Source organism: Carcharodon carcharias, chromosome 1, assembly GCF_017639515.1.
Source record: "Carcharodon carcharias isolate sCarCar2 chromosome 1, sCarCar2.pri, whole genome shotgun sequence".
Classification (NCBI taxonomy): Eukaryota; Metazoa; Chordata; class Chondrichthyes; order Lamniformes; family Lamnidae; genus Carcharodon; species Carcharodon carcharias.
In genome coordinates this window covers 235,644,408-235,668,075 of record NC_054467.1, presented here as the reverse complement: position 1 = coordinate 235,668,075, position 23,668 = coordinate 235,644,408, and the positions used below count along the sequence as shown (strand labels likewise).

Here is a 23,668-nt window from a genome sequence, read left to right as displayed (position 1 = left end):
CTTCCTCCAGTGTGTGAATCCAGAATAAGGCAACATAATCTTAGCATTAGAGCTGAGCCCAATTTAGAAGTGAGATCAGGTAGCATTTTTTCATATGAAGGGTGTGGGCAGGCTGAGTAAATTGGACCTATATTCTCTGGAGTTTAGAAGAACAAGAGGTGATCTTATTGAAACATGCACGATTCTGAAAGGGATTCACCAGGTAGATACTGAGAGGTGGTTTCCTCTAGAATCTAAGGGCACAGTCTCAGGGTAAGGGGGCGATCATTTCGAACCGGGATGAGGAGAAATTTCTTCACTCAAAGGGTTGAGAGTCTTTGGAATCCTCTACCCCCAGAGGGTTGTGGGCACTCCATCGTTGAATACATTTAAGACTGAGATAGACAGATCTTTGGTGTCTCAGGGAATCAGCGGATATCAGGAGTGCACAGTAAAGTGGAGTTGAAGCCAAAGATCAGCCATGGTCAAATTGAATGGTGGAGCATGCTTAACGAGTCATTTGATCGACTCCTGCTTCTAAAAGTTGTGATGCCGAGTTAATAGAAATATCTGAAGATTGAGATCAATATTTTTTTGTGGATAACACTATCAGGCAATGTGAATAAGGGCAGGTAAATGGAGTAGTGGTACAGATCAACCATGATCTAATTAAATGTCAGAACAAGCATGAGAGGCTGAATGAAGAACTCCTTTTCTACTGAAGAAATTTTGAAAATATGCACCAAAGGCACTTACTATTTCATCTGGGTGTTCAATAACTGCAAACATTAAATAGAAACATCCAAGCAAATTTGTGGGACAACACTTACTTGCTTCCATTGATCATTTTGTTCAGAGCATCTCGTGAGATTATGTGGCCACAGACAAGCTTCATAGGTGGATTGGATTCTGTGGTCTGTTGTCGAAGAATTGGGCATGCAAATATTGAGTGGTACCAACATTTTTTACCCAGGTCTACTTCAATCTAGAAAACAATCAGTAGAAAAATAAGATTCACCAATATGACTTTCTTTGTAAGGGAGCAAGGTTTCAGAAATGGTAAGAAGCAAGCAAGAGTGTAGGGGGCTGGCGGGAATGGAAAGTGGGTTTGATTGGAGAGCAAAGGCACAGCCAAAGAAAATGTTAATAAGAATTTTGAGGACAAAAACAAAGATGGCTAGGCAGAAGAATTTTTGGAACTGGATCAGTATCTGAGGGGAAGGTGTGTACAGTAATGCACAGCCAAAGGAAAAGTAGGAAGGGGCAAGACCATGGAGTGATTTGACACAAGGATGAGAACCTTGCAATCAGTCTGTTGCATACAGGAAACCAATGGGAGGCAGATAAAGAACTGGTAATCTGAAGAGGTAACAAAAGGACAATATAACATCAATCCATATATATATCGTTTGATGTAATACTAGGCAATTATTTTAAAAAGAGATGCTTGTGAATTGCACCAGCCACATATTAACAAGGGGCAACATTATCTTTTTCCCCTATTTTTAAATTACGGGATACCAGCCCTAGGAAAACTCCCTTACTTCAGGTACAAGCACTCCCAATTTAAGTACAATATAGGCAGTCGCCAAGCCCTCTCTATGCCTAATAATAATGTCAAATCCCAGTTTCAGGTTACCTAATACTTCACACTGCAGATGTGTAAGGGTGCAATCAATTTATTATAAAATACCTATTATAAATGCTAGTTCTAAATACAGCTGCAGTTTTTTGAGATTCTGAAGCTCTCTCTAGTCATAAGATGTACAGAGTGTTAGCTTGCAATGGGAGACACCCAATTGTAGCTTGTTAGGCAATGCTCCCAACAGGAGCATCATGACAAGGATGCATATCAAGAATGCAGCCAAGCTTCAAGACCCCAGTACTACACTGCATCTGCAGCCTGGACATCAGGATTGAAACCACCAGCAACATTACTGAGAGTTTTCATTTCTACTCGAACTACTAAACTTAAGTTGCTCCACTTCTGTATCGCCGGATGTGAAATTGCTTCACAGCAACACAACAACAGTGGGAAAATTGAAGTTATGATTCCAATTTCTGACAACAGCCATCCTCACAGCCCCTGTGTAATATTGTCAACTTAATATCAAACAAGGGCTAAATAGGAGGCTGTGTTTTCCCCAGAAAAAACTGTATTGAGCTGCTCCTAATCTACTTCCCCTTAGAACTTCACTGCACAGCTAATAAAGTGAGGAGACTTTCAGAAAGGTTTTGGGTAAGATCCTAGTGAATCTAAGCTGTACCTTTCGATTGTTTTTATGTCCTTCCTATAATAAGCTGCCCAAAATTGCAGTGCTCCATGGCCTTCTATAAGTTAAATGCTACCACCGCATTTTTCGATTGTTTTTATGTCCTTCCTATAATGAGCTGCCCAAAATTGCAGTGCTCCGTGGCCTTATATAAGTTAAATGCTACCACCTGGTTTTTTTTTTTTAAACTTTGCACTCTTTCATTGTTCAAACTTTGTCACCATACTGCTTCTTTGATATTGTCTACATAGACCAATAATGCAAAAACAAATTACTGAACTGTATGTATGGATGGGTCATTGCTCAGCTAAATATAAAATGGCAGCTTGCATTAACCAGAACTCTGACCATTATTTATATTTGTCACCAGCAACAATGCATCTTGAATATCATGGAACAAACGATCTCTCGAGGCAGTGCCATCATGTTTAAAAATACAGTTCGCTGTTGGAGATAAGGAAACGTCTGGTGAAGGCATCAGAGGACTAAATCTCAGGAAAGGGGTTAATGTTTAGGTTAGTGGCCTTAGTATGCACCACAGACTAAATTTTTATGTCTCTAATTTGAGACTGATTCAACACTGGGGTCCTGGGCTTTAAAATGAGAACACAACAGTGTGCAAAACTGCAGGATCAGGAATCGAGAACTTTCCTTGAATACTAGTATATAGAGTGCTACCAAAATGCTAACATTTTCTTTAAGGTGTTCAACATTGAATGGGGACTAAGGAGTGGCAAAGAAGTATTTTGAATGTAAATGATTTTCTTGCCTCCTTTCAACACAACTCACTTTAATGTATCTCCATCATATTTTTAAGCAGCCTGAAGAGTCATCAAGTATAAGCAGCACTCGGCTTTAATCACCCAACTGAAAAAAGAACCTGTTTGAACAATTTATACAACGGATCCTTTCTTGGCTAACTGTCATTATAGTGAGCTGGTAGCAACAACGTTCCTGAGTTTGGCTGCCAATTCCAGCATTCAACCTTAAGCTGAAGGTCCAAGCTCTACCACGGGTCTGTGTTTATCATGGGTTTATGTGTAATCTGAATATAAACATTAATATGCACTTACTGGTAACTCATCCTTCTGATTCCATACTCCAGTGCATTGTCTCTGCTCAATGACTGCCTTAATGTTAATGAGAGCTGGCAATGCAATACACCCTGCTGAAAAACTGAATAAATAATTCTTAATAGAGATACATATATCAACTTAATTCAAAACATTTCAAACATAGCATATAGCTTATCGTGAATTAGCTTTTAAATAGCTCTTGTGAACATAAGATATGTGGTTTTAGAAAGCATGGTATAATAAACATTTCATCAATGTAGCATAATGTCCAACTGAAAAGGTTTGGGAGCGATGATCCAGCAATCTTGATGGGTTTATGGTGAAAAGATGTTTAAATATTACAAAATCCACGGGGATGTGAAACTGCTATGTAGAAGTTGTTTAGAGTGAACAATGGTAAGGTAAATTAAGCCCTAATGATCATAGAATTGAGAAATGATTTTTCTAGTTACTAAAAAGAAAAAAAAATGTTCTCTCCTGAAGTTTTTCCAAACAAAACAGTCCCTGACTGAGACAACAGAAATCCCAATTCTCAAATTAGTTAGAAGATGCGTGAAAATAAGATGAATCATTCTTAGAGAGTTTTTATTCTTGAAGTGAGGAGGGTCACCTAGGCTTCATTTGTACTTCCTGATGCAGGGCCAATAAGATTAGGTACGTAACAACAGGAAATATAATTTACACATGTGAATTTGAAGTGGTACAACACTGCCATCAAGTGAATAAAAGTAGTTCACCAATATGCAACTACATCAGGATCAATCTCTGAAATTATGAAATCATAATTTCATTACATAGAATATATAGCACAGAAAAAGCCCATTTAGTCCCCTTATCCTGTGCTGGTATTGTAAACGAAGCACATTTTGAAATTTCAAAACCTTTACTAACCGTAGGGCACTGCACAACACATACTGAAGGCACAAATGATAGTGTGTTCTATGAGTGCCTACTAAGATTTACTGCACATGTGCTAATTTATTCATTGAGCAGTAACATGACCTCCATTAAAAGCGTACAAGATAGGTGCACTCAAGTGATTTGGGCGCTGATATTTTACCTTTGGGACCTGGGATCAAATTAGGTCCAGACTGGACTTAAGAGTCTCTGTCTGCTGGGTGCAAAAGACAAAATGAGTTTGGGTAATCTCAGTTCAGTTCCGAATATGTATGAGCCCTCAGAAAATATGATTGTGTAATCTGATCTAACAATATTTACTCATACCTGACACTCAGTGGTGATTCTACTGAGAGACCAAGGAGAGAGCAGGCATCCCTGGTGAAGATATCACAAATATCAGCCCACTGGTTAGAATCTAACAAATGCATATATGGCGAGTTTGCTATTCCCTGTCTCAAGTAAACAAGGCTTCCCATTAGCACTTGGATGTCTGTAAAGAAGCAAAAATCAGAGTATGTATATTAACTAAAACGAGCATGCATCAATCTTCAAAATCAAAATTACTTTTACAATCTTGAAATGTACCAGCTTTACTTTAAATGTTTGTTCATTTTGTTCCCACTTTCCTCCCCTGTCCAGCATTTTATAGCAGTCTACCTTTTACATTCAAATTAAATATAAAAGAAAACACTCACATAATACATTTGCTCATTTCAATATGTACACATAGGTCATCGGCGTGCAGGGATGGGCCCGACATGCTGACGCGCTAAATGACGTGTGATGACGTTGGGCGCGTGTCCTGACATCATCACGCATCATTCCGATATTGCATTCAGCGGGCGCGTGTCAGAGGCGGCTGCACACCTGCCGAACTGTCAAAGGCTTATTAAGGCCACTAAGAAAGTCATTATCATTAACACTGCAGTCCAACCTTAAGGTTTTCCAGGAAACCTCATCCACGGGCAGGATGAGGTTTCCTGAAAGTTTTATAAAATTAATAAATAAATTTGGTGAACTTGACAAACATGTCCCAGCTCATGTGACATTGTCACATGAGGGGACATGTTTAAATTTTTTTTTACTTGAATTTCTAAGAATTTTTATTGCCCATTCAATCTCCCTGAGGCTGCTCCATGCCTCAGGGAGGTTGCTGCACTCTTTCGCGCACATGTACGAAAGGGCGCAGGCTCCGATTCTCCCTCCTCCTGCACAGGTAGTGCTGAGCACTATGGAACGCATATTATGTAGGGGGGGACCTTAATTGGCCTGCCCACATAAAATGGCGGCGCGCAGCCAATCGACTCCACACCTGCCGCCGCTTGCTCCCGCCCAACCCGCCTGACATAGGTAAGATTCAGCCCACAGATTTGCAACACCCTTTTTATTTTCTGTACTTCTCATAACTGTAAAATACCCACTTTCTTCTCCTATCAATCACTGAGGGCCAATGCACTATGAGTTTCAAGGACATGCATTGGCAATTACTACCTCTCAGCACAAAATATGTCATTTTAATCTACAAAGTTGGAAGCTTTCCTTGCTAATTCAGATCCATCACTGAGTGGAGTGAAATATACTGATCAGATAGGTTGCAAGTTCAATCCCCAGTTTGTGCTAAATTAATTGACTTTAATGGGTGCAAAGGACACTATGATTTTCCTTAATGCTTTAGGAAAGGGAAGATAAAATTAGCCAGAGTTAGGAGATCCCCAAAGGAACTGCACTGTTTGGAGAGACTGAGTGAGAACAGAATTGAGCTTGGCTGCTATATCCCCAAGTCAAATAAGCCTGCTAATGATCACCATCAATACTCAAGTATAAACGTTTCCGCTCTGTCTCAAGTCCATTTGCAGCTAAAATGTCTCAAGTTTAAAAATTCTCACTGCTGTGTTCAAATTCCTCTATGGCCTCGCCCCTTCTTATTTCTGAAACATCCTCCAGTACCACAACCTTCCAAGAACACTGCATGCTTCCAATTATACCCTCTCGTGCACCTTCAATTTTCTTACACTCCACCACTGGCAGTTGTGCCTTCAGTGATCTGGATCCCACACTCTGGAATTCCTGCCCTAAATCTCCCCCTCTTTGAGCAAATTTTTAGTCACCTGTTCTAATATCTTCTTGCATGCATTGGTGTCAAGTTTATCTGATAACACGCCTGTGAAACACGTTGGGACTTTTTACTATGTTAAAGCACTATAAAATGCATGTTGTTGTTGTATAATGTCAGTTTATTTCAAGAATCAGAGGGCAACTGGCATCTGTGGAATTGCCTACACGAGAGGAGGGGAGAAAATTTGAGAGAAAAACATATAATCTATGACATACATTAAAACATGCGCTCCTACAATACACATTTTCAAGCCAAAGCCCAGCTTACCCTTCTGGTGATTTAAAGCAAACGGCTGGAAGTTCTTAGCATATTGAAGTGCTTCCCTTTGATTTTCAGTGCCTCCCATTAACAGGCTTATAAAATATAATCTGTGTAGCTTGAACTCTAGGGAGCTGTTCTGTGCCATCAACATCTCTCGGTTTGCAACTGCCCATCTTTAAGGAAAAGAAATTTACCAATGCATTAACTGCGATTATGACAGGAATCACAATAAACCAAGGGAACTGCAGCACAGTGGTCATGTTACTGGACTAGTAACCCAGATGCCTGGAGTAATGATTCAGGGACATGTGTTTACATCCCACAAGACAGCTGGAGAATTTAAATTCAGTTAATTAAATAAAAATCTGGAAGATAAAAAGCCAGCATCGGTAATGGTGACCACATAACTACCTAATTGTTGCAAAAAAAACATCTGGTTCAGTAATATCCTTGAGGGAAGGAAATCTGCCCTCCTTGCTGGATATGTCTTATGTGATTCCAAACAAGAAGCAACGTGTTTGACTTTTAGCTGCCCTCTGAAATAGCAAGCCACCTAGCTGTAGGCAGCTCAACACCCTCTCAAAGACAACTAGGGATGGGTAATAAATGCAGACCTTGTCGGAGATACACATATGTCCTATGAATGAATGAATAAAAAAAGCAAAAAATAAATAAAATTATTATTTAATAGGTTTAAGAAATAAATCCCGTTCTAATTGCACAACACCAAACACCCAAATAATGTTGAGATAACCTTACCACATTTGGACAGGAGTCACAAATAGAGTAACTAAAGCCACCTACATACACAGAACAACAAAAATTCTCAATGCCTTTCACCACTCTTTCAAATTTGAGCAAAAATGTATTTCACTTTTAATAGAAACATTTCTTCTTAGAAGGAGGACTCTTTCAGGCATTAATAAAAGCAGAAAATGCCGGAAGTGCTCAGCAATTCAGGCAGCATCTGTGGAAAGAGGAGCTCGGAATTGATGGAAGGTCACAGACCTGAAACGTTAACTCTGCTTCTCTGTACACAGGTGCTGCCTGAATTGCTGAATGTTTCTAGTATTTTCTGTTTTTATTCCAGATTTCCAGCTTTGGTTATATTTTGCTTTTGTATTACTCTTTCAGAGTTACTCAGTTGATAGCAAAGAAATATGAAGTCATAATTTGAAACCATAACCACAAATCAGAACTATATTGTATTCCAGGAACACAAACATTTCTAAACAGGAGGCAGTCAATTCTGAAATGTTGCTTTTGTTAATCAGTCAAGTTGCTTGAACAAAGTTTGTTAAAAATGCACTGTATAATATTTCAAAAATTGCAACTTACTCTAGTGCAGGCCTTAGATCTCTTACTCTGAGTGCCTCCAAGATTCGATTTAGTTCTACAAAAGGTTCCTTTTGGTTTCCTTCTATGCACAAGCCAGCTTCCTAATGGACAAATGAGTACAATATTTCTATACCAGGTGCAATTTGACAAATCATTATGGATAAGAGACAAATAAACTACTTGTTGCTCAAAAATACTGTGTTTCCTCAAAATATGAGAAACTCAACTCAAAAAATTTTAACAAATTCCTTATATTTGCAGTGAACAGGATCCTGTGTATAAACGTATGTCGCTTCTCACAAGCATAAATGAGCCACATTCTCCATCGCTTTCTCCATGGCAAAGACTTGGCCAAAGTCGACTTGCCATTCAATCAACACCCTTTTCTCCTGCAGTATTGCTGTGATTGTTTGAAATTTGGAATTCTTACGTTTGTCCTGATGAGTGCAAGATGAAAAGCTTCAGCAACATGTCTATCTTTACAGCAATATTTAGTAGCTTAGTTCTTATGTCCCATGGCAAGAACCAACTTTTAGTGGCACAGGAAACCAGGACCAAGCTCACATCGATAGCAGTTTGGGGCTTGATCTGGATGGCGGCAGCAGCAGGCTTCCCAGGATAGCATGTGGAAGCCTTATTCAGAATTTCACTCTTACAATCACAAAAGAGATTTCTGCAGCTAGCACAATAAGCTTTATGCTTCTAAACTATTCTTCAAGTATTAAAAATGAGCACTCGAAAAACAAGTCCGGTTCCTGTTGGCATGAGGAACCTGGTAGTGACCAAACAAAAGCAATTTCTATACGGCTTGCAGGAATAAAAGAGGTTAATGGAAAGGGGTTAATGGAAATTATATTTATAGACAAGGGATACCATTCAAAAAGACTCAGTCACTTTGCCGCATAACCAAACTGCTTCTTAAATGATTCCGGGTTTTTGCTTTCAATATTCTACATGGAAAACCATTCTACATATTGACTATGTGAATTTCCTGGTATCAGCCCTAAGCGTCCTTCTTATATGTTTAATCTGGTTACCACTTGTTCCATTCTCAAAATAAAGTAATTTTCCATAAACTTTCTATATATTTTACCTCTATTCGATTACCTCTCATTGCCTTCTCGTGCAGTGATGGCTCTTGCTATCTCCAATGTTTGAATGCCTCCCTCAACTCTCAATAACTAGAAATGGACACTGTAGTTAAGCTGTGGTCTGGCTAGAGTACTGCAGTCAGAATTGAATTCCTCAGATTTGTATTCTACTATTTTGTTCACTGTCCTTGTTGATTACTACATTGCAATGATTGAATGTTTTGTGCTCTGGGTTTATGAAAGCCACAAGGGTCTTTTCAACTTCATCCTTGTTTATTTCAACACCACTTATGGAGCAAGCTTGATGGTTCAAATGGTTTACTCCTGCTCCTATTTCTAATGTTTCCTATTTCTTGTGTGGGTTACCTTTTTTCCTCTATACATTTAGAATTTTTATATTTGTCGATATTAAAATTAATTTGCCACTGTTCTGTCAATGTTGTTTTTTAAAAACAGCTCATTCTTTAGTTTATCAATTTCTTCCTCCTCGATGCAGCAAAATATTGAACAATATAACCAAAATGGCAGAATTCATAATCTCACTACAGTTCTCTGACTCTCCTGATTTGATATCATCTGAAGATGCAACCAATTTACACTAGGTGTTTGAATACAAGTCACTATTGTAAATTGGAAAAAGTAATAGTGTCAATACCGAATGCTGAGGCGCTCCACCCAAGATGAATAAGAGAATGCAGTAATAGGTTAAAAAGGCGACTAGAGTAACAAACAGGAATCTAGAGATGAAGGGTAGTGACAGAAATAAACACATTAGTAAACAATTTTTGCAGTACTCTCAGGAACGTTATGAAAACCCTAAAATGTGTAAAGGAGCTTGAAACTGATGAATATAAATTAGTAAACATTCTGAAGAACTTCCTTCTCCAAGCAGTAATTAAAGGAAATCAGGAAAGTTCCTTCTATAGAGTTAACTCATGCATAAATTACTTCAACACAAGTACAATAGGCTAGGAGAGCTCAAATTAAATAGACAATATTTATTTCATACTGCTGAAATACACTATACAGTGTAGGCTAAATCGTCTGACAAATCAAAAACACATGGTGCAAAAGTTAGTATGTAATGAGAAGAGAAAGTATATATGCGCGGTGGAGCACAAAGAATTGGCTGCATTCGTCTAGCAAATTTAATCCGTCCTGAAATACTTGGTCAATTTCAGAGAAGCAGTTTAGGAAAGAGTAAGGAATTACCAATGATACTGAATACGAACTACTATAGAGTCCATTACTTTACCTGACAGAGTTCTTCGGCCACATCCAGCATCCCTTGTCGGAAGAAGTGTTCCACCATCACTTCACTAAGGAGACGCTGGCTGTCAGTTTGCCAGCAACCATCTATTGCCACGCCATTGATATCTGCATCAAAATTCTATGAAGTGCAAATAGGAGTATCAACTTACAAAAGTAATGAAGCAATAAGAAGAAAATCTATTTCTTTACTTACACAATTATCAATAGTCATATCAAGCACAACAAATGAAGTAAAAATGAAGAACGAGAAAACAAGATCCAAGATGAAGCTCCAGATACTCCTTCCTGTATCATTACATAACTGAACAACGTGGATTTATAAAGCGCCTTTTAACATAGTACAACGTACCAAGGCACTTAACAGGAGCATTATCAAACGAAATTTGACACCGAGCCACATGAGATCTAGGGCAGATGACCAAGGGTTTGGTCAAAGAGGTAAGCTTTAAAGAGTGTCTTAAAGGAGGAAAGAGAAATAGAGAAGAGAAGAGGTTTAGGGAGGGAATTCCAAAGCATAGGGCCTTGGCAGCTGAAGACACTGCCAATGGTGGCACAATTAAAATCAGCGATGTTCAAGAGCCTCGAATTGGAAGAGCATAGAAATCTTGCAGAGTTGTATGGCTGGAGGAGATTACAGAGATAGGGAGGGCAAAGTCATTGGGGGAATATGAAAATAAGGATGAGAATTTTAAAGTCAAGGCTGGCTTAACCAGGAGCCAGTATAGGTCAGTGAGCGCAAAAGTGATGGGCGAATGGGACTTGGTGCAAGTTAGCATTATGTGCAGCAAAGCTTTGGAATAGTCAAGTGTAGAGGTATCAAAAGTATGGATGAGGGTTTCAGCAGTGGATCAGCTGAGGTAGGGACAGAGTTGGGCAATGTGAGAGATGGAAATAGGCAGATTACACAAGTGAGGACATTTTGTGAATGATTGCAAAGCAAGGATGATTTAATTGAGTGATACAGTGCCCTGGTGCCCACACAAGTTTCAAAACACACTAAGGTGTACCATTAGGATTAGAGAATGGTCAGTTACATCTACCAAGGCAGCAAAGGGAGAAATGGAAAAAAACTGCCAGGCAAGTAAGTCAATGCATACTGCCTTGGCACCTTCTAACACTCAGTTCCAAGAGTGGCATTCAAAGAGGTATGAGGTGTCCAGCAGAGTTGCTTCTTAATTGGGGTAAATTATTAGAGGTAACTGTAACTGTGCAACAGCCTTAAAGTGTAGAAATTCCATCATAACTATTGTCAAACTTTGAGCAATCTGCTGTTTTGTTCTGGGAAAATTCAGCTTGCAGTATTGAATAATGCTCTGGGAACACAAGTTCAAATCCCACCACGACAGCTGGTAGAATTTAACTGCAATTAATTAATAGATGCAACTAAAGGGGGGTAATCAGGCAAAAACTGAAGCCAAACCAAGGAAAGAAATATTAAGACAGGTAACTAGAAGCTTGGCCAAAGAGGCCGGTTTTGAGAAGTGTTTTATGGGAGGAGAGGTGGAGAGACACAGAAGTTTAGGGATTTCCAGAGTTCAATGCCTAGGCAACTGAAGGCATGTGGGGCAAAGGAAATGAGGGATGCAGAAGTCCAGAATTGGAGAGTTCTAGGATTGGAAGAGGTCATGTAGATATGAAATGGTGAACACAAGCTGAGAATAAAGTTGAGGCTGGAAGCCAACGTAGGCCAACATGTACAGGGACAGTGGGTGAGTGGACTTTATCGGAGGTTTCATAACTCCATCAAGTGCTGGTGGAGACGAAGTTTACAGAGATGGGAGACTGGCCAGGACAGTATTGCAGTAGTTAAAATTGGAGGTAACAAAATGCAGATGAGGGTTGCAGCAGCACATGGGATGAGGCAGGAATGGAGCCAACTAATATTACAAAGGTGGAAGTAGGCAATCCCTGTGACCATGAGGATATATGGCCAGAGGCGAAGGGCAGGGGGGGAGGGGTCGTGACACAGTGAGGGGGTGGGGGGGTTCGTGAGAGAGCAGAAACCAGAGAGCAGGAAAGAGAATGAAAGTTGGAGACAGAGAGACCAACGACAGACTTGCATTGATATAGCGTTTTTTCATGACCACCAGGTGCCTCAAAGCAATTTACAGTCAATTGAGTACTTTTGAAGTATAGTCACTGTCATAATGTACAAAACACAGCGGCTAATTTGCACACAGCAATCTCCCACAAATAGCAATATGATAATGACCAGATTTTTGCAACAGTGATTGAGGGATAAATATTGGTCAGGACACTAGGGATAACTCCTGCTTTTCTTCAAATGATACCATGGGATCTCTTATATCCACCTGAGCAGACAGATGGGACCTTGGTTTAACGTCTCATCTGAGAGATGTCAGCTCAGGCAGTGCTGTACTCTGTCAGTATTGCACTGCTGTCAGCCTTGATTTTTGTGCTTAAGCCCTGGTGTAGGACTTGAACCTGGAACCTTATGAATCAAAGAGTACAGTGCTCCCAACTGAGCCATGGCTGATGAAGGCAGGAAAAAGAAATAAGACCAATGCATATCTTTCAACTTCATTCCCAGCCCTTCTTGTACAAAATTCCCAGGAAAGTGCAAGGAAGTTCAGTATCCTTACAAGAATTATGGTCTGAACAGTTATGTTGCTAATAGAGAGTACGGCATGCTTCCACCTACATCTCAAATTATTAAGACTTATTCAAAAAGGGATGGAGACAAAAAACAGGTAACTATAGGCCACTTAGCTTAACATCTGTCATTGGGAAAATGTTAGAGTCCATTATAAAGGATGTAATAGCAGAGCATTTAGAATTACATCATCTAATCAAGCAGAGTCAGCTTGGCTTCATGAAGAGGAAATCATGCCCGCCAAATTTATTAGAATTCTTTGAGGAGGTAACAAGCAGGATAGATAAAGGGGAACCAGTAAACTTAATCTATTTGGATTTCCAAAAGGCGTTCAATAAGGTACCGCACATAAGGCTATTTAAAAAGATAAGAGCCCGTGGTGTTGGGGGTAGTATATAAGCATGGATAGAGGGTTGGTTAACTAATAGAAAAGGGTGAGTTGGGATAAGGGGCGCATTTTCAGGATGGGCAACCTGTAACTAGTAGAGTGCCACAGGGATCAGTGCTGGGGCCTTATATTAATGACTTAGATGAGGGAAGTGAATGTACCATCGTCACATTTGCAGATAATACAAAATAGGTGGGAAGGCAAGTGGTGAAGATGACACAAGGAGTCGACAGAGGGATATAGACAGGTTAAGTGAATGGGCAAAAACCTGGCAGATGGAATATAATGTGGGAAAATGTGAGGTTATGCACTTTGGCAGGAAGAAAAGGAGCTGAATTTTATTTAAATGGAGAAAGACTGCAGAAGGCTGCAGCACAGAGGGATTTGGGGGTCCTCGTGCATGAATCTCAAAAAGGTAGCATACAAGTCCACAGGTAATAAGGGAGGCAAGTGGAATGTTGGCTTTTATTTCAAAGGGAATGGAGTATAAAAATAAGGAAGTCTTGCTAAAACTATACAAGGCACTAGAACACTGTGAACAGTTTTGGTCCCCTTATCAAAGTAAAGATATACTGGCATCGGAGGCAGTCCAGAGAAGGTTCACTAGGTTGATCCCGGGTATGGAGGGGTTTTCTTATGAGGAGAGGTTGAGTAGGTTGGGCCTGTACTCATTGGAGGTTAGAAGAATGAGGCGCGACCTTACTGAAACATATAAGATTCTTAGGAGGCTTAATAGGGTAGATGCTGAGAGGTTTTTTCCCCTTGTGGAGAGTCTAGGACCAGAGGGCATAATCTCAGAGTAAGGGGGTCACCCATTTAAAACAGAAATGAGGAGGAATTTCTTCTCTCAGAGGGTAGTTAATCTGTGGAAGTCTTTACTGCAGAGGGCTGTACAGGCTGCTTGGTCAAGTATATTCAAGACTGAGATAGACTGATTTTTAATCAGTAAGGGAATCAAAGGTTATGGGGAAAAGGTAGGAAAGTGGAGTTGAGGATTATCAGATCAGCCATGATCTCATTGAATGGTGGAGCAGATTTGATGGGCCGAATGGCCTACTTCTGCTCCTATATCTTATGGTCTTATTAAAACAACCAATGCAGCAAATAGGCTAGAACTGTCAGATGGTGGCAGTGTCATGCCCAATGCTGGGCCATAAGCAAAGTGCCAAACAGGGAACATTGGTAAAGCAAGGTTTTATGAACACTGCTGCACAACTCAAAATTTGTTTTGGGTGGTAAGAAATTAACCAAGTTACCTGATTCGTAGCAAAATTCTGTCCCATTCTTGGATAAAAGGAGCAGTATTTGGCATCTACTGTAAGTATAAAGAATGGGGAAACATGCCGAAATACCTGGAATTTAAAAAAAGCAGAAGACAGCAAAACAAAATGGTGTATTTAGTGATGACATAAATGGGGAGGGGGAAATCAACTATTTTATAAACCAGAATTCTGTAAAATATAGTACTGCAGAACTACTGAGCAGCAGTTCACTACGCCACTACTCAAAGGCACCACAGGTGTAGAAAGGTAACTGTACAATCCAGGTGGTGATAGAAATTTATCATCTCTACAACCGAATAGCCAGCAGTTTAGGCTTTAATTTCTCAGTTACGCTGTTGAGGTTTATTGCATTTTCCTGAATAACAGGAGGACAAAAATCAGCTGTGGTTTTCTCAGCAAGCCTCCCACTAAAAGAGCTGATCATTGTAATCATTATGCATTATCAGGAGCAACATTAATATCAGCTACTCAACTTAAGTGCCAAAATTCTGTTTAGGGTTATGTACCAAAAAGATACTGTATATGCTTCACTTTACAGTTTATATACACAAGTTGCAATTTCCTTGATGGCTCAATGAGTTTATTCACAAAAAGGCTAATCTACAGAAACTGTGCCAGATCAGTTGATATTGCTTGAGTATTAGCAATTTGTCTTAACATTTATGAAAGATATAACCAAAATTGACCAAGGTTCCTACTACTAATCACTGCCCAATAACACATGCTGGAAGTACATGCAGATTTTGGGTGAGTATAGAATCAAAACCATGCCCTGCTATAATGCCCCCGCAACCCAAACCCACCCTACTCTTCACCTGCTATTGACTAGCCTGCCAACAAGATCACAAAATAATTACAGACAAGGAATGCCAATCACCCCATCTAACTTCATTCATCCAAGATAAAAACAAAAAAACTGCGGATGCTGGAAATCCAAAACAAAAACAGAATTACCTGGAAAAACTCAGCAGGTCTGGCAGCATCGCCGATGCTGCCAGACCTGCTGAGTTTTTCCAGGTAATTCTGTTTTTGTTTTTTTTCATTCATCCAAAATGCCCCTAGAATATCCGCCTTCTTCAGTGTTTTTTTTTTCATTCTTTCACGGGATAAGAGCATTGCTGGCAAGACCCACATTTATTGGCCATCCCTAATTGCCCTCAAGAAGGTGTAGGTGTATGGTGTAGCATCTAATTGACAACACTCACTATCAGGCTGCAAAATGGCATTTTGGGCTAAGTGCAAGAGAATGAACTGTGGTCCTGGAACTATACCTCAGCCTGGTGTGTTTTGAGAGCGGGGGGGGGGGGGGGGGGGGGGGGTTTGCATATGGTGATGGGGTCGTTAAATAAGAAAAGAAAACATACTATGTTTATTATGTCAATTATAACGATATATTTTCAGTGCTGAAAAATTGTGGAGAAAACAAAATAACTTTTAGGACCAGAAAAAAGCCATCAAATCAGCTCCTTATTTATCATGTAATAAAATAAATATAAATATTGTACTTGTCTTAGTCAACCCTGCAGTTAAAGAAAATAAATATGATTGTTTTAATTTGATGTGTAAGTAAATCTAAATAGGGTGCAACAGGCTTCTTGAAAATTTAATCAGTTAACAACCAAACAAAATTTGTAAGCTGATTTGTTTATGTTGAGCTTACAGATAGACACCCAGAATTTTATTTTTATAGCTTGTGCAATATCCATTAACTGAATGATACCAACACATGAATTACGAATTGCGATATTAGTCGATTAGTTTGTATGGTATTTCTTTCCTATTTGAACAGTAGTGATTTAACAGGTTAAAACAGGTCAACATCCTGTTGATATAGTGGATAAAGGAATGTCACAAATATTTGTACCCTGATATTATTATCGGTCCTTCATATGTTTACATTGGTTTCTGGCACAGTTTGAAATACTGTGATGTCTAGTGATGGAAAAATGGTACAACATCATTTTATTCATAAACTCAATTTTAAAAAGATGTTTCTCAAAATACACTAAACATCAATTAAGAGATATAAAGTAAATGCAAATTTAAACCACAGGTAAGTAAATATTAAACAATCTGTTCTCCTTTTTGAGCAATCTTGCAGGAAAGTTCAGGCATGACATTCAAAAGAAACCTCACTGGTTATAAATGAACTATGAATTTTAATGATGAAAACTTAAGGGTTTTGTTGACCTAAAATTGAAAGTACAGTAAAAATATTTCAACACTCAATTGATCCTTTGTGTCTGTAGTGCACAAAAAACAAAGGGCCAAATCTTGCTGGTGCGGGGCATTGCGAACCAGGCACCATTATTTGGACTTTTTTCTGGAGACTTCAACTCAAATATAATTTGCATTGAAACTTGCTGGATGTGAGAGCTGATAATGTCATAGTGAGGACAAAGGAGTATCTGGGACCTAAGTGAATGAAAAAAAAGGTTGGGGGTGAAGGAATAGTTGAAGAAAAGGATCTTGTGGAAGCTTCGGAAGGTTGGGGTGGAAGCTCCACAGGAGAAAAGTTCAGTGACTGAAGAAACTTCACTTGATAAAGGGATTGGTGTATCCTAAATCCTTGCGTCACATAGAAGGGTAATATTAAAACATAACAAAGAAATCACATGCATAATTTTACCACTGGATTAACTTAACTCAAATCTGTAAGAACAAAGTTGTGGTCAGAGTCAGTAGAAATTGGCATGAACTTACCCGATCAATGGCTTTACCTACTCGTGAAACACTGCAGTGAATGTCCTTATGGTCGGAAGCCAGTTTTTGAACTGTGTCCTTTATTCTTTTGCAACATTGAGACAAAACAAGCGACAAGGTCCCTGACAACTCAACATCTTGCCCTAATGCCACATAAAAAGAAAAAAAACATGAATTTTAATCTTTAAAATATGATCAGTTCAGCCCTTATTCCTATATTGATAACTTAGCACAGCTCATAAAACACCCAGCATGATTTTTTGCCCTCTGATAATTTCTGCCAACTAAAGTTTGGTAGCACAGAACTTGAATATTGTTGAAAAAAAATGAGACTTTTTGTCAAAGGTTTTCGTCTTGCATTCATTCGCTAAAAAAAACCAATGTAAAGAGAAACAATGGACACCAATTGGTAGAGGCGTTGCCATGGAGAATGCATGGTGCAACTGGTACATTCTCCATGGCAAGGCCTCTACCAATCAGACTTTCCACTTGCCAACCGATCAGCACTCTCTCCTCATACAGTTATTTCTTGTTTCCTACTACATTGGTATTTTCTTGTGAATTGGCCTGATGAGAGCAAGACAAGAACCTTCGACAAAAAAAGTCTCTTTTTTTCTGCAATAATAATTAGTTGGTATGTATGTTGAAATTTATAGTATAATAGAAGCTTAACTACATCCAAAATAACACACTCAAAATCCACTCTCTTCAGTTAATTTTAATGAACTTCATTCTCAGGATGTCAGCACCGTAGAATACCCAATATCTGACTTGTTCTTGATGACCACAGTATTCACATGCCTGGTCCAGTTAAGTTTCTGGTCAATGGTGACATCCCCAGGATATTAATGGTGGGTAATTCGATGATGGTAATGGCGTTGAATATCAAGAAGAGATGATTAGACCCTCTCTCTCGTTGAAGATCATTATTGCCTGACATGCAACACCAATGTCACTTGCTGCTTCATCAGCCTGTGCTTAGATGTTTCCAGGTCGTGATGTGATAACAGATATAGAGAACCTAAAAAACACTCTTTATATTATGCTGTACTAGAAATATTTTTTATTTTATTTTTGATATTGCTGTCTAAATAATGCAGAAAATGCTAATGGGAGCTGTTATGGATTCAATTGCTCTTCAATTTCTTTCCTTAGTAAATGTAAAGAAAAACTACTGTGATTCATAGACAGAAGTTTTCTTCCCCTTCCACAAGTCTTCTTCCTTCAAGTACTCACTATTGAACAGTAGTGATTTAACAGGTTAAAACAGGTCAACATCCTGTTGATATAGTGGATAAAGGAATGTCACAATTGCAACAAAACATCCAAAAAATGTGGTACAGTCCTCATCGTTTAAAATGACAATCTCTTACATCTGGCAATAAACAATAACCATTACCAATTTGCATCAAAATCAATTTCAAAGTTGCTGGTTATAGCATCTTAAGTGTTTCATTTATTTTGGTCACCTCATTAAGGTGTGCTGAGTGCAAGAACAAACATAAGTAACCGACACTTCATTAATATGTACTGAATATAATCATACAGTCTTACTGAGAAAACTCTTTTACCCTTGAGTGAGTGGGCAAATACATGGAAGATGCAGTATAACATGGATAAGTGTGAAGTCATCCACTTAATGAGGAAAAACCGAATGGCAGAGTATTATTTAAATGGTGATAGCTTGGGGAATGTTGATATACAAAGGGGACCCGGGTGTCCTTGTACACCAATCACTGAAAGTAAGCCTGCAGATGCAGCAAGCAGTTAAGAAGGCAAATGGTATATTGGCCTTCATTGCAAGAGGCTTGAGTACAGGGGCGGGGATGTCTTTTTTTTATTTGTTCATGCGATGTGGGTATCGCTGTCCAGGCCATCTCTAGTTGCCCTAGTTCAGAGGGCATTTAAGAGTCAACCACATTGCTGTAGGCCAGGCCAGGTAAGAACAGCAGATTTCCTTCCCTAAAGAACATTAGTGAACCAGATGGGTTCTTACAGCAATCGACAATGGTTTCATGATCATTAGACTTTTAATTCCAAATTTTTATTGAATTCAAATTCCGCCATCTGCCATGGCAGGATTCGAACCTGAGTCCCCACATCATTACGCTGGGTCTCTGGGTTACTAGTCCAGCAACAATACCACTATGGCATTACCTCCCCCAAGTCTTATTGCAGCTGTAGAGAGCCTTGGTGAGATCAGACCTGGAGTATTGTGTGCAGTTTTGGTTTCCTTACCAAAGAAAGGATATACATGCCATAGAGGGAGTGAAGCGAAGGCTCACCAGGCTGATTTCTTGGAGGGCAGGATTGGCATATGAGGAGAGATGGGGCCGACTAGGCCTATATTCACTGGAGTTTAGAAGAATGAGAGGGGATCTCATTGAAACATAAAATTCTGACAGGGTGGACAGACTGGGTGCAGAGATGGTATTTCCTCTGGCTGTGGGGTCTAGAACAAGGGGTCACAGTCTCAGGATACAGAGTAGACCATTTAGGGCTGAGATTAGGAGAAACTTCTTCACTCAGAGGGTGGTGAACCTATGGAGTTCGCTACCACAGAAGGAAGTGGAAGCCAAGTCATTGAAAATATTTAAGAAATAGATAGATTGCTGGACTCTAAAGGTGTCATGGGGCATGGGGAGAGCACGGGATTGAGATAGAGGATCAGCCATGATCATAATGAATGGCGGAGCAGGCTCGAAAGGTCAAATGACCTACTCCTGCTCCTATTTTCTATGTTTCCAGTGAATTAGTGCTTACCTCCCAACAGCTATGCAGGTTTAACAGCTATCCAGACGTCTGGCAACATTCTCCTCAGCTACACTGTTTACTTCAGCTGGTGCTCAAAGTAAATTAATTAAAATTAAGCTGCTTCTAAATGAAAACATGTTTTAACAGCATGGAAGTTTTTTAAGCCCTAATTAAAACCAATTAATTCATTGATGTTTCAGCTATAGCAAATGCACAAGCTGAATTGTTTTCTTCATGACAGTTGTTTCGTTATTTTCCTGCATTCAAATGACACAAAAATTAAACTTCTCTTTTGAATTGCATAATATTGTCTAAGAGATTTTCAGTGTAGTGGATTTTTGATTAAACAATACAAGAGATCAAGCATTGCAGGCCCACACTACAGAAGGTGCTTTGAAGATTGTTTCAAACAGATTTTAAATCTGAAAAACTGGTGAAGATTGCAAAGATAGCAAGGCCCCCACCACATTGCCTGCCACCTCCAAGATCTTGGCTGTCAGGTGAATATTGGTCTTCATGTAGTGGGCCAATCGCAGTTATAAGAAAACATACAGTTTTGGTGACTACAGTTTATATTAATCATTATACAATCTTGCTACTGTAAAGCTTATTGCTGAGGAAATTTTTGTACTCTACTTGAACTGTGAGAAACCCTTCAACAGTCCAACTGTAAATTTTGTTCTTCAACTTATGCTGTATTTGGAAGGCAACACCAGAATGAAAGATGTGGGAGACCAATTTTATGGGATGAATGAATACAATAGCAGAGACAATATATTGACTTTGGTATAATATTTCCCATTACATACTGGTGCCAATACATTAAACATACCCTAGGGATGACTTTGGTTGGTATAATGGAGTAGAGTGACCGCACGTGATGGTATAGTTGCGATTGTAATTGTATAAATTATGCAACATGCCTCAATTTTTAAATAAGCCATCTGCCTTGACCGGAGGTGAGAGTCCACTGTAAAAACAACAGCTTTTGTAAACGAGAATAAAAATTTCCTATGGAAAGCAGAGTAAGCAGTAAGTTACATGGCAGTAATTCAATGAACAAATTCTAGTTTTCAGAATAGTTTTGCTTCAGTTATGCAGGGCATTGGTGTGACCACATCTCAAATGTGTGCAGTTTCTGTCTCCTTAGTTAAGGAAAGATGTAAATGTGTTGGAGGCAGTTGAGGAGGTTTGCTAGATTGATACCTGGAATGAGTGAGGAAAGAGTAGACAGACTGGGTTTGTTTCCACTGGAGTTTAGAAGACTGATGGGTGACTTGATTCAAGTATATAAGAACCTGAACGATACTGACAAGGTGGACATGGAAAGAATGCTTCCTCTCATGGGCAAGTCCAGAACTAGGGGGCACTGTTTTAAAATTAGGGGCTGCCCTTTTGAAACAGATGAGGAGAATTTTTTCTCTGAGGATTGTGCAACTTTTGAATTCTCTGCCTCAGGCAGCAGAGGAGTTGGGGGTCATTGAATAATTTTAAGGTGGAGGTCGAAAGATTCTTGTTAGGCAAGGAATCAAAAGGTTATCAGAGGTAAATGGGGATGTGGAATTCGAAACACAAACAAATCAACCATGATCCTGATGAAAGGTGGAGCAGATTCGATGTGCTGAATAGCTTACTTCTGCTCTTATTCTGTATGATCGTATATACATATTTTGCTAAACAAAACTCATTTAAAACAAAAACAAATTATTGAGTCAAAACACTTTTGCTCCATCTTCCATTAGGTGGAGTCACAAATTACCAAAACAAAAACAGAATTACCTGGAAAAACTCAGCAGGTCTGGCAGCATCGGCGGAGAAGAAAAGAGTTGACGTTTCGAGTCCTCATGACCCTTCGACAGGGTCATGAGGACTCGAAACGTCAATTCTTTTCTTCTCCGCCGATGCTGCCAGACCTGCTGAGTTTTTCCAGGTAATTCTGTTTTTGTTTTGGATTTCCAGCATCCGCAGTTTTTTTGTTTTTATCACAAATTACCATTCACCTAACGGCAGCAATAATGTTACTGAGCCACAACAGATTCCCTCACCCAATGGTTGTTGCCAATGGGATTGTATAGCACTAGAAAATCAGTACCAGCTTTAGAAAGCACAGAAAAACAAAGAACACCACACCAGTTATTGCTTATATCAAGTGAGTGGCAATCCTCTTCTCGAACACAGTGTCAAGTGATTATTTTGGTAGGATGAACGAGGAGACGCAATATAAAATAAAGGGCACAATTCTAAAGTGGGTGCAGAGCAGTGGGACCTTGGGGTATACGTGCACAAATCACTGTCGGGGCCAGGCAGGTTGAGAGAGCAGTTAATAAAGGATCATGAGCTTTATAAATGGGGGCAAGGAAGTAATGATAACCCTGTACAAAACACTGATTTGGCCTCGATCAGTATTTCATCCAGCTCTGGGCACCACACTTTAGGAAGGATGTGAAGGCATTAGAGAGGGTGCAGAAAAGATTCACGAGAACAATTACAGAGATGAGGAACTTCAGTTACATGGCTGGAGAAGCTGAGGCCGTTCTCCTTGGAGAAAAGAAGGTTGAGAGGAGAGAGGGGTTCAAAATCATGAGGGATATAGACTGCTTAATAAAGTAAACTATGTTGAAATAAATGAGAAAAGGATATTTCCTTAATAATAGTATTCACCTTTATGTTTGATTTTCTTCCCATATATAAGCAATACTAAGTTTTGAAATGATATTCTACAAATCTCTTAATTCCATTTTATTGAAACAAGCTTAATAAAACTGATGAGTTCAGTATTAGGCAAAGACTTGGAAATCATTTATTTGATATGGTGATAATTCTGCCTTGGTTGGTCTGGATTTGACAAGTGCTAAGTCATCTCAAGTGGAGTTATAGATGGTACATGCCCAATTCATCAAATTGCAATTTCAGTCTAACTACAATATTGAAGAATGGTCTAATAGGCTGAATTGTTCAAGTCTGAGTTTCCAACTTAGAAATCTATCAAGGTCATCAAGGAAATTTGTTTTTTTTTAATTCATTGAGGGGTATTTGCTGCGCTGGCTGGGCCAGTGTTTATTGCCTTTCCTTTGTTGCCCTTGAGAAAGTGATGTTGAGCTGCCTTCTTGAAATGCTGCAATCCATGTGGTGTAGGTACACCCACAATACTGTTAGGGAGGGAGTTCCAGAATTTTGACCAAGTCAGGGTGGTGAGTGACTTGGAGGGGAACTTCCAGGTGGTGGCCTTCCCATCTATCTGCTGCCCTTGTCCTTCTAGATGATGGGGGCCGTGGGTTTAGAAGGTGCTGTCTAAGCAGCCTTGGTTAATTCCTGCAGTGCATCTTGTAGATGGTACATACTACTGTTATCCTGCATCAGTGGTGGAGGGAGTGAATGTTTGTGGATGTGGTTCTAATCAAGCGGGCTGCTTTGTCCTGGATGATGTCAAGGTTCTTGAGTGTTGTTGGAGCTGCACTCATCCAGGCAACTGGTAAGTATGTCATCACACTTGTGCCTTGTGGATCGTGGACAAGCTTTGGGGAGTCAGGAGGTGAGTTACTCATCATAGGATTCCTAGCCACAGTTTTTATATGGTTAGTCCAGTTCAATTTTTGGTCAATGGTAACCCCGAGAATGTT

The 23,668-nt window shown here is 39.5% G+C and overlaps 1 protein-coding gene across 1 annotated transcript in view; it reads right to left on the bottom strand.

Moving 5' to 3' along the window:
• Positions 1 to 23,668, bottom strand: part of LOC121279355 (E3 ubiquitin-protein ligase RMND5A) — a 42,812-nt gene that overhangs the window by 5,960 nt on the left and 13,184 nt on the right. Inside the window, exons 2-9 of the mRNA XM_041190541.1 lie at positions 17,295 to 17,437; positions 14,565 to 14,660; positions 10,290 to 10,424; positions 7,944 to 8,044; positions 6,612 to 6,778; positions 4,553 to 4,718; positions 3,326 to 3,428; positions 810 to 964 (exon numbers count right to left, since the gene is read on the bottom strand). Coding sequence (XP_041046475.1) covers positions 810 to 964; positions 3,326 to 3,428; positions 4,553 to 4,718; positions 6,612 to 6,778; positions 7,944 to 8,044; positions 10,290 to 10,424; positions 14,565 to 14,660; positions 17,295 to 17,437 — 1,066 coding nt within the window. The remainder of the gene's footprint in view (positions 1 to 809; positions 965 to 3,325; positions 3,429 to 4,552; positions 4,719 to 6,611; positions 6,779 to 7,943; positions 8,045 to 10,289; positions 10,425 to 14,564; positions 14,661 to 17,294; positions 17,438 to 23,668) is intronic.